Consider the following 12024-nt stretch of genomic DNA (forward strand, 5'->3'; position numbering starts at 1 on the left):
CCTGGAGTCATGGGGTGCAAGGAGGATATACACCCTGGAGGGGGCGCCAGTCCTTCACAGGGCAACACAGACACACACACATTCATTCACACCTACGGACACTTTTGTGTCGCCGATCCACCTACCAACGTGTGTTTTTGGACTGTGGGAGGAAACAGGAGCACCCGGAGGAAACCCATGCAGACACAGGGAGAACACACCACACTCCTCAGACAGTCACCCGGAGGAAACCCACGCAGACACAGGGAGAACACACCACACTCCTCACATACAGTCACCCGGAGGAAACCCACGCGGACACGGGAAGAACAGGCAAACTTCCAGGTTTAATATAAAACACAGCCCAGTAAAATGTAGCCGTCCTGTGGTAACTTAGTCTCTGCTATATCTCAAGCTCTTAAGCAGCCATGTACAGTATATGACTGCACAAACTTTAATTTTTTGCTGCACTATGCCATTTTTATTTTATACCTCCCCTTTTAATTTTTAGCCCTGCATGAGTCCACCTCCCTTAGCATCAAACCTTGGTGACAGCATGCCAATTACATTTAGATGTTTCTTAACATTGGAATGCAGAATTTCCACATTTTAATATGATCAGCACAGAAAGATAAGTTTTCACAAGAACCAGTCTTGAACTAATAATTATGTCAAGAAGTGTCTTTTTTCAAAGTCCCTTGAAGCAGTTGACAGCAGTGGGTAGGCTAGGTTTGCCCTCCAGTAACCTGTACCGTGCTGCTGTTTCTTCTCTCTTGAGCAGTTTGCTGTTGTGAAGTGAAGTTTCCCTCAAACTGGTTCCTAAGCCCAGATTTATACATTACACATTAGTGAAGCTATGACTTGTTTTCTTTGGATTGGCAGCATCACTTCTCACTTCACAATAATAGATGGAAGTTACAAATTCACTTTTTTTTTAAATTGGGGGTGGGGAACAATTGGTGTTTTTTTTTTCCACTTTGCATGGGAACAGAAACCTATCTTGTTGCAATTGTTTTTCCAACTGGGTGATCAGTGGTTGCACCGGCTCGACCTCTCCATTATCAGCCTGAATTATCATGTCGCCACAGTGCAGCTGTTCTTTTACTTCCTCCTTCTAAATATACAAGCCAAGATCCTGTCAGTCGTCATCCAGAAGCCATGATTAGAGGCCTGCCAATGTTTCTGTCTGCCAAACCTCTGGATTCACAATAGTTGGTAATGTAAGGTTCTGTCAGAGGCACAAAGAAGAATAGTAAGATATTTGTTGCCACTCTGATGCATTGAATCTTTGTTTATTCTTATACAAGGGTTGTATGATATGGACAGAACATGGTCTGATATTGCTACATTTTGGCGTTGTGATATGCCTTGCATATATTAGCACAGGATGGGCAGTTGGGGCGGCTTGTTATTAGAGCATGTACATTTCTTGTTTATTCAAAACACAGACAGAAACTTGCTGTGATTGGTCAGTATCATCAGAGAAGGCTGTAGAAACCTTGCGTGATTGGCTGCTTTCCATGGTATCCAGTAGACACACGGCCAATACATGATACTGATTCCAAAAAATGATATGTTGTGCAGACATGCCTGATATGATTCCATATAAGATATTTCATATAATTTCACAAGGTAAGGCCTTGCTTTTAAAAAATCTCCTACTACACCATGTTGTGATTCATCATTTGGACTTTGGCCTAATGCTACACCGCTGAGATTGGATTCCTGTTTAGAATCTTGTGTCGGTAGCCGACTGTTACAGGTTGGGCCTGATCCATGTGGTTTGGCAGTCAAACTGCAGTTCAAACTGTTGATCCCTAAACACTGTAGTGAACCATCTCCGTTTGCAAATGGAAGTATTATTCTACAGGTTATTTGAGGTCTGAATGTTCCATGCTGGAGTATGCCTTTCTGAAAATGTCTGGTATGCTTTCACTATCCTAGGATATATATCACTGTTGTGGTTAAAATACGTCTCTACTGTTTTCTGAGTAGGTCTTGCGTGATTAGTACTGAATGACTGCATGGATCATGACAAAACACAGTGTTTCCAGAAAGCTTTTTGAGTGTTAGTAATGCCCCCTTGTGCAACTGAAGTGTATCTTTTGTTTCAAATGGATAATTGAGTGAGTCAATAAAGGGCATTGCATACAAAAAACTGCTTGTTAAATGTAAATCCGTTATGCAATTTCTTCATATTAATAATACTTTGATGTACATACCGTGCTTTGTTCAAATACTTCAGATATTGTGATGTTTCAGTCTTGTCCTACTTCCCCAATTTAAATCTCAGGCACTAACGCTGTGCCCTCTGTTCTCTGCAGCGTGGCGGGTGGAGAGCTCTTTGACTTCTTGGCCGAAAAGGAGTCTCTCAGCGAGGAGGAGGCCACAGAATTCCTCAAGCAGATCCTGGACGGCGTCAACTACCTGCACTCCAAACAGATTGCTCACTTTGACCTGAAGGTACAGCACTGGCTTGAGCTGCAGTATGTTTGATTCCCACCCAGACCCCACACTGAGGAGATAATCAAGCTTTGGATCAGCCATAGGAAATATGCAAATATGGCTTCATCCATTTGTTGCTTGCCAGCTGAGGAAAGAATGTAGATAGTTACATTTCAGATGGTTCATCTGGGCACACAGGTTTGGGGTTACATTTACTTTATGAATTGGATTTATGGATACAGGAGGTCCTCGGGTTACGTCAGTCCCGAGTTACGATGTTTCGTGGTTACGACACATCTCCCGTTTACTGTATTGAGTCTTGTTTCGACTTAAGTGGTTTTGCATTGTAAACGTCGTAACGCGAACTTGCGTTTGGTGTGCGCGGCGGAAGAATACACGGTTACGTGGCTCGGGAACGAGGAGGATAGGTGTTAGGATAGGATAAGTGCTTACAGTATGTTATTTACATACAGTATGTACGTATGTTCCGACTTACACCGAAAATCGGACCCCCTGTATATGGTTATAAATTGTTTGGGATAAACTGTGGTAAAATACCTGTTTTTTTTTTTTGTAGCTGTTGTTTAAAAAAAAGACAAAATCTAAAATTGTTTCTGTTTAAGGAGTTATTCAGCCTCAGATAATGCATTCAATATGTTAGGTTTAATGTTTTGTGTTATACTACACCAACGTTCCACCATCCTTATTGTTTCATCAGATTATATACTGTTTTGTGTTTTTAAGCATCAGTATTCTTTCACTACAATACCCAGCATGCATTGTACAGATGTATTCAACCCTTGTGAATAAGGAAATCTACAGATCTCCTAAAAATTAATGCAGGCATAATATTTGTCTGTTTATCTTTAATATTTACTCTTTAAATTTCTGCAAGTGGAAATAAAACAACTTCAAACAGCCACACCCTAAAACCCCACATCAAAACATTTTCTCAAACATATCTCCCACTTTCAAGGCACATCATCATGAGGGACTTTCCTAGTGTTTAAACAGGAAAATCCCATGCACTGGAAAGTAGTGATACCACTGTAGGAGGTGGATAAGGAAGTTTACAACTGCTGGTCATTTCTTGTGGGCCCCTTTAATTTATGTTTTTAAATTTGTTTCGTATGGTGAGAGACGTGTGTGCCCAAACTTTAGACATACAGTGTAAATGATGCTGAGTGATGTTAAATTATTGAAGGGATGCAAACCTGGAAGGCAGCCATTTTAAAGTTGGTATTTTCAAGTTGACATTACTCTGATACACCCTCCTGATCCCTTGAGTTATTCCTGTCTGTGTAATAAGAGCTGCCTCAATTCTGCAAGCATTCCTCAGCATATCGTCTTGATATTTTTTGAAGTCAGTAGAGCTTTTAAGAGATTAGTCTGCGAATAAAGCAGCTTGAGTGAAGGAAGTATTGTTTTCATGGAATTTCCTGGCTATGATGCGTTACTGCCAAGCTTGAGTAGTGCTCTGCTTTCTAGAGAACACTTCTGTTGCTTTGCATGTGATTTCCATGTGTTATGGCCTATGTCCTGATCTCTCTCCTTCCTTTCCCTGTACTCTCTCTCTCTCTCTCTCTCTCTCTCTGTTTCTGAGCTGTCTGCTGTTCCTGTCGGTCTTGTTCTTGTGCTCTCTGTTTCCACTTGTACTTTGTTCTGATCCTTTTCTTGGAGCCTTTGCCCTCTTTCTCATTTTCTGTATTTTGTTCTGTTCATTTTATCTTGTCTCACACATTCTTTCTCGCTCTCTCTAGCCAGAGAACATAATGCTGCTGAACCGGAGCATGCCTCACCCTCGCATTAAACTCATCGACTTTGGCCTGGCTCACAAGATCGATTTTAGCAACGATTTCAAAAACATCTTTGGTACCCCAGAATTTGTAGGTCAGTTACTCTTCCCTTTTCCATTCAGTCTTTTCTCTGCTCCAAATATTTGTATTGGTGAACCAATACCCTGGCAGCACAACTGTTCAGATTTATCACAGATCAAATTCTGGTCTCCTGGAATGTTCTGGGAAATTTAATGTGGTTCAAATAAAGATTCACAAGACATGTTTTTGTAGAATTTGAGTCAGGCCTCACACCGAAAACCACACAATGTTCTTCTACGTGACTCAGCTGGGCTTAGTTTTTGAGCTGAATCCCCCATCCCCATTCTGTCTTTCTGGCATCTCACCCAGTTTTATTTGAATGGCAGCCAATATGGCTGCAGGGTGTGATGAGACAGCAGAGCTAATAGAGACAATTATCCCCTTAGATTAACCGAAGGCCACTGAAGAGTAGCATCTGGGCCTGATGTAGCATTACGCTATGCCTCAAACACACCCATTTTCAGCTCTGCATAACTAAAGGCTTAGGCTAAAGACTAATTTCATGGTGAACCTAATTTATTGAATTAGACGTGTAGCTAAATGTCAGAGGACATTTGTTCTGGATGATCTTGGCTTTATTTTAAAGTGTTGATCTCATACAGTAAAAAATAAGTCAAATTTTCTCTAGTAACTACAGACAGAGTTTCATTTTAGACACAGCATATACCCACTATATTGAGGACCTCCATTTTTAACATTCACACGTCTAAAACTGAGATTTTCCCCACACTCTTAATGAATGACTCATTTCACAGCTTACAAATTTCAGTGTGAAGAACAGACTAAAAAGAACACCCTCTTCTTCTCCAGTGAGTGCTCTGTTCAAGACTTTTTTTTTTTTATGTAAGCAGTTTTTGAAATGTCTGTGTGTTGTCGCTTTTCAGCACCAGAAGTAGTAAACTATGAGCCTCTGGGCCTGGAGGCCGACATGTGGTAAGAAGAACTTCCCTTAATTAAACTGATTATTTATATTTCATTGTTCTCTTGTATAATTGCTTCTCTCTCTCTCTCTCTCTCTCTCTCTCTCTCTCTCAGGAGTGTTGGAGTGATAACTTACATATTGTAAGTATTTCATTACTGTGGAGATACTATGATTAACAGAAACACATGTGAAATGTGTCTACTTTTCTTCACTTTCCAGCAGGCTTTAAGTGGCTTCTGTTTTCACGATCGCTGTGTGTTTAATGCGGCAGGTGCCAAAAATCACGACTCCTATTTGCTCAAAAATTATGACTTATATTTTTTATGGAAATGGATTTTGTTCATTTTTTTGTGCTGTAGTCGGTTCGTCAAAACAATCTAATACAGAAGAGCAGCAAAACAATTTCATTTTCCATTACTGCCTTAATTGATGTGCTTTACAGATAATGGGGAAATGCCCGCTAATAGATTTTTTTTTCTCTCTCCATAATCAAGTGCAGCATCAAATATAAACTCTTGGAAGGCTAAAGGCATTGGGCTTTTTATACTATTTAAATGAAATTTAATATTTTAAAGAAATTACATTTAGATTGGACTGTGCTCTGCACATACAAAGCAGGACTGTATGTGCAACAGTAATAATGAATTAACACAAATCCACCGATATCTCCTCTATTACATGGAGTAACAGTATAGTATTATATATGTGGTGATCGTTTATTATGTGTATATTCAACAAATCTCCACTACTATCATAGTGTGAAATCCAAAGGGTTAAAAGAGTCCCCAGGACCATCAGTCCCTTCTGAGGTCACTGGAATTTTTGCTTGTGTGGAATATGTGAGGGTGTATGTGAGATGATAAATCATAGGAAGCCGCAGTGGTGGGATCCAAACTGCCATTCACTACAGTACAATTAGTACAATATTCAACATGCATATTGAGTCTTCAGTTACTGTGAACTTCCTGACCTGTCACAGCTGTCCTATTAGTGCTGGGATTGATTAGGACATGTTCCAACAAACATTAATCATGTTTTTAAAAAACAAGTTTGCCCAGATAGAACTTAATGGGCAGGAAAATAAGCTTTATTTAAAACGTTATTGAACACAAAAAAAAAAGTTTTCATTAGCCTTAAGATGTAATTAATCTATAATAGTTAACTGTGCTACGTTTAAGGATACACTGCTGTGGTATTACTTGATTTTTTTAATTGGATTTACTTGATTACTTAATTTGATCCAGCAGCTCTTATATTTGGAGTGAGCCGCTCGTATTCTGGATCATTTCTTGACATTACGTTACCTCATGATTCACACATTACGCCCTGGTATTAGGTGGAACACAATTGCTAGCTATACACACGTTTTGTTTGATTATGCAGTTTCAAAATTTCACATAGCTGCTTTTGTGCGGTGTGTGTGTGTGTGGTACGAACAGTGGTAGCAAAAATGATATTGAGGTAATTACTGAATTCCAAAACATCAATGTATTTTAACACAGACACAGTGCGCCAGTAGTGATACATTTATATATTGTCATTAAAACAAAAGAAAAACTGTTCTTACTCAGCATTTTATATATTTATAACAATGAGATAGCATCAAGTTACACACCATTAGCTCCAAAGTTACCCCGCTTCACCTCATTTTTCTTTTCCTACATTGTAGCATTTCTTCTCTAACTTCTTGTGTCTCAGCACACCTTTGTTGTATTTTATTGTCATGTCAGCCTTCCTCTCCACCTTCCTCTTTCTCTTAGTCTCAATTTGTACTTTTGCTCAGGTTCTTTATTCTCCTCTCTCTCTCTCTCTCTCTCAGACCCTTTTTCCACCCACACTGCTGTCATTCTTGTCACAGTATAAATAGTGCCACACATCAGGTTGTTATCATGTCCCATCTCACATCGCTTCCACGCCTTTGCCTTGTGTAGCCCTTTTTTTCTTTCCTACATGTTTTCCTCCTCCCATTTTCCCTCCGCATGTTCAGAGCCAGAGTTTGCCGTTTTCACACGCTGGGAATCTTGTTAATTGGACGTGTGAATCTAGAACAGCTGCAGTGTTAACCTAGTCAATGAATTTTCATGGCTTTACCATGAGGCCTCCTAATGGTGTGCACTCGACCCACAGCTCTTCCAATATTTGTGTATTTCAACTCATTAATTAGCCACAGCAGAGAAGAGAAGGGTTTTTTTAAGAGAACCGAGAATCATTCAGAAGCACACCATACAAAAATGTCAATTCTAGTAAACTGCCCACAGATATGATGATCTCTTTGTTCCGTTGTAGTTTTTAGGAAATGATTCCACACATTATGAGCTCTCTGACTTTACCAGAGTAAAGAATGCTGTTTTATGCTTGGTAAAAGCCCAAGCAAGAAAGTAGCACAGGTATCTTATTAGAAATCTTCAGATAGATCCAATACACATATGATCCATAGCTACCTGCAAGGTCAGTTGAGACCAATTTGCTCCTTCTCAGCCCTCCTTCTAGATAGCTGCCTATATTTTGCCATGACTGTAAATACTCTCGTAATATGCTTCTGAAAACTGTAGTAAACAATAAGGTTTTCTCAGAATTAAAGCATTAACGTCTAGCTTTTTTGGCAGTCCCTCTACTTTACACTAATTAACTAACCCTAGTTATTTGCTTTGAGGGACTGCAGCAGTGGTTTGTTCACTCTTGCCTTTGTTAATAAGCTTGATTTCACACAAAAGGAAGGTTTTTGGACATTTACGGAAATCAAATGATTCCGCGAATGATTGTCTCTTATAGGCTCAGTGGTGCCTCTCCATTTCTGGGTGAGAACAAGCAGGAGACATTGGCCAATGTATCAGCGGTGGACTATGAATTTGATGAGGAATATTTCAGTAACACCAGTGTTCTGGCCAAAGACTTCATCACACGGCTTCTCGTCAAGGACCCAAAGTAAGTCAAATGCATGTGAGCTAAGCTTAATATAACCCTAACAGCTCTTGAATAGAAGCCCTGCTTTCAATGCTGTTTGTTCATTTTTCTCTGGTTTGTTTATTGTTTTGATTGGATTAAAATATAATATCCTATTAGTATATCATAACAACCAAGTCTTGATGACGCTAGCCAGTGTCTTCTGTCAGAACAAACAGTTCTACATATGTCACATTTTTGCATGAGAACATCTATAAAAACCTGACTCTGGACTTTTATAAAGAGGAACAGAGACGTCTTAGACGTCTTAGACAGGAACTAGTGGTATGCTCCCAAAATGATGGTTAATAGCATTTCTGTTTTGTCTTTGTGTTTGGTTGCTGCACTGTGGTTTGTGGACAGCGACATGTCAGCTGCAACCTTAATGAATCTCTTCCATTTAATCTTACTTCATTCTGTGGACTGAGTCACATCGAGAACCGAAACTTGTTCCAGATATTGAGCAATGCCATGACCATTAGCCACAACAACGTGGGTTGAATTAATGCGTCTGGGGAACCATTCATGTTCATATGTGACCAATCTTGCTCTAGTATTGTGTTATTTTATGTGTTACTGCTTATGTGGCTTACTGTCACTGTATTCTGACAACTGCATTTTGTTTTGCGTTCACCATGAGGTGTGAAATATTCTACACTGTACATTGCACACTTACATATTTTAAATTTTAGCATCTTATGAGAGTATTGAAATTCATCTGTTTAATCTGGAATGTTCTAAATTAGATGTAGAGTGCAGATATTGCAATGAAGACTATGACTAATGTTTAAAAAAATTATCAATAAAAATTTTCTTCTAAGTGCGGCATGGTGGCGCAGCAGATAGTGTCGCAGTCACACAGCTCCAGGCACCTGGAGGTTGTGGGTTCAAGTCCCGCTCCGGGTGACTGTCTGTAAGGAGTGTGGTGTGTTCTCCCTGTGTCTGTGTGAGTTTCCTCCGGGTGCTCCGGTTTCCTTCCACGGTCCAAAAACACAGGTTGGTAGGTGGATTGGAGACTCAAATGTGTCCGTAGGTGTGAGTGTGTGAGTGAATGTATGAATGTGTCGTCCTGTGAAGGACTGGCGCCCCCTCCAGGGTGTGTTCCTGCCTTGTGCCCAATGATTCCAGGTAGGCTCTGGACCTACCGTGACCCTGAATTGGATAAGGGTTACAGATAATGAATGAATGAATGAATTTGCTTCAATAAAAGCATGGGTACAATAGTAGGTTTACTGAGGTATGATGATGGTTTGTGATTCAGCATACACTGTCACTGTGGTGGTAACCTCAAGAGTACATATTCTGTACCTTATTACTCTATTTATTACATTTGAACTTTTTAAATCTGTGTTGATTTCATATGCACCATTTCATCTCCAGGTCTTGTTTTGTGTTCTTTTATTTGACACTGTGCTGTAATGAAATCTTGCAAATATTCACCTTTACTATTAGAGAAGGGAATGTAATGTAAGATACATTTACACTGTTTGTGCCTTTAGTACATGTTCCTCTACCATACCTTTTTGTGTCTGAGAATGTAGGACAATCATATTTAGCATTTGCCAAAAATACGAAACTCCAGTAATTCTCAAACTTGTTCACCATTCCCCTTAGACAGCCCACATTGTACCTTTATATATGTTGTAGGTTGGATTCAAGCAAAAATGTACACCCTAGGGATCTTTGAGAAACGCTGCTATTGTCTTTTAAATGGGGTTATTTTCATCTCCTGATGTCTTTCTGAGACTAACTTCCAAAAACTGACTACCAACTATTTATTCTTATTCTTTTCTTTTTTTTAGAAAGAGAATGACAATCCAGGACAGTCTGCACCACCCCTGGATCAAGGTGTGTTCGTGCCCCTACACATGCCTTTATTTGACAGAATAATATGAGTTTATTAAATAAACACTTTTTTTTTTTAGCCAAAAGATACTCAGCAAGCACTGAGTCGCAAGGAGTCTGCCGTGAACATGGAGAAATTCAAGAAATTTGCAGCTCGGAGAAAATGGAAGGTAAATGATATTGCTAAGTTGCAGCCCACATTGGAATCCCTAGGAAAAAGTCAACTTCTGCTGAAAACAAATACTTGCTTTATTCTGATGTCCAATGAAGGATTTAGTCACACTCTACTTGCCAACACACTGACTGAATGTAAACTCCTTAAGCAAGCAGCCCTTTACTCCTTTTCATTTTCTGAGCTTGAGCATTCTGCAGTCCATTATCTGAAACACCAGTCCTGATTTTACTGCATTTACACACACATGCACACAGAGCAGTGGATTGCTGTTTGCATCATGGCATGAATGAATGTCACACTGGCACTCTGCCACACAGAAAACCCCACCACATGCAGGTTTTACAGGCTCAGCAGTCAGCGTGCTTAGGTCTTTGGACAAAGAAGAGAAGAAAGAAGACCATGAAAGTAACTTATTTATATGTGTTTTGTTACGCAGTGCAACCGGGTAACAAAAATTATATAACAACCTACACTGCCTGTGTATATATATATATGATGCTATTAATAATGGATGGGAACAAGACAGTGGATTTATTATTGGTGTCAGTCGATTAAAACCTTTAGCCACATTACAACAGTTTTCTGTGATTAATCATCATTAATCACCAGTTAACATGCTAGTACTTCCTTGTACATTTGGGAGTGAGATAAAACAATATATGTGTGTGTTTGTGAGGGAGAGAGAAGAACAAGAAGTGAAGTGAGAGTTAGTTAAGAGATTTAATACAAATTTCAAATGTAATCTAATTCCAAAATCAAACAGCAACACTGTGTTTACATATCTCAATAAAACTACTAATACATCACTTGGCTCTGTAAAAATTGTGGATTATGGGAGAAGGATTTATATACAGTGGAACCTCTACTAATGAACTTTCCAAGATACGAACCGGGGATTTGAATATTTTTTGCCTCCACCAACAAACCATGACTTTAGAAACGAACCCGATCCGGCGGCTGGAAATGGCCACTGACCCCAATAGTCGAGTCTCCCAGCGCCCAGACTGGAGTGAGTTTTAAGTTTTAAGATTAGGAAATTGTAGATTTAGCAATTTAGCATTAGTGTAAAAACGGACATCGAAATTCGTGCTAAGCCGTATCTACGCTTCGTCTCCCCACATTCACCCGCCTACTCTCCATTATTCCACCCACCCCCACCTCCCGTCATACAGCCAGTGCCTGTGTTTCTCCTCCAGCCAGTCGTCACGTCTTCAAGGTAGCGATGTGTAACCACTTTAAAACTTTTTTATTACTGTTTCCACTGTATTTCTTTTTTATTTTTAGTAACGCTACATGTATTTTTTTTACTAATTTGAGAGTGTTGTAAACATATATCAGAGCAAAAAGTGTGACTTTCGGGGTGGGGGCTGGAACACATTAATTGCTTTTCCATTATTTTAAATGGGGAAAATTGACTTGAGAAACGAACTTTTCTACTTACGAACCGGGTCACGGAACGAATCATGGTCGTAGGTAGAGGTTCCACTGTATATATGAAACTTAACGCTAATACTTCAAATCCATAAAAAATGCACACATAACACTCACCATTACACAAGATACTGTGATTAGCTGTAGGTTTATTGGCATATCCTTTAAAATGGCAGTATCTCAGTAACAGTAATGAACAATTTATTGTGCATCCCTGGTTGAAGCTAAATTTCACAAAGAGGTGGATTTCTGTAAATGGGTCAGTGCCCATAGTTCTGCCACTGTTTCCAGTGCCCTCAAGCATGCAATATCATTGCTGGAATAGATGGACAAGTGTGTTGGTATTGTAAGTGACAGCTAATTGGTATGCTTCCAAGCGAGAAATCCCTTTATTTAATGCAACAACA

At 39.5% G+C, this 12024-nt stretch overlaps 1 protein-coding gene across 3 annotated transcripts in view; it reads left to right on the forward strand.

Moving 5' to 3' along the window:
- The window catches only part of LOC136678062 (death-associated protein kinase 1-like), a 75411-nt gene that overhangs the window by 32249 nt on the left and 31138 nt on the right, over positions 1 to 12024 (forward strand). For 2 of the 3 annotated variants that reach the window (XM_066655862.1, XM_066655864.1), the window contains exons 4-10: positions 2304 to 2442; positions 4185 to 4314; positions 5186 to 5234; positions 5337 to 5363; positions 7996 to 8148; positions 9969 to 10014; positions 10092 to 10181. In XM_066655862.1, coding sequence (XP_066511959.1) covers positions 2304 to 2442; positions 4185 to 4314; positions 5186 to 5234; positions 5337 to 5363; positions 7996 to 8148; positions 9969 to 10014; positions 10092 to 10181 — 634 coding nt within the window. Of the gene's footprint in view, positions 1 to 2303; positions 2443 to 4184; positions 4315 to 5185; positions 5235 to 5336; positions 5364 to 7995; positions 8149 to 9968; positions 10015 to 10091; positions 10182 to 12024 lie in introns of those variants that run through there. The other variant, XM_066655863.1, reaches the window with a different exon arrangement.

This window comes from Hoplias malabaricus, chromosome Y (genome assembly GCF_029633855.1).
Source record: "Hoplias malabaricus isolate fHopMal1 chromosome Y, fHopMal1.hap1, whole genome shotgun sequence".
NCBI classification, from domain to species: domain Eukaryota; kingdom Metazoa; phylum Chordata; class Actinopteri; order Characiformes; family Erythrinidae; genus Hoplias; species Hoplias malabaricus.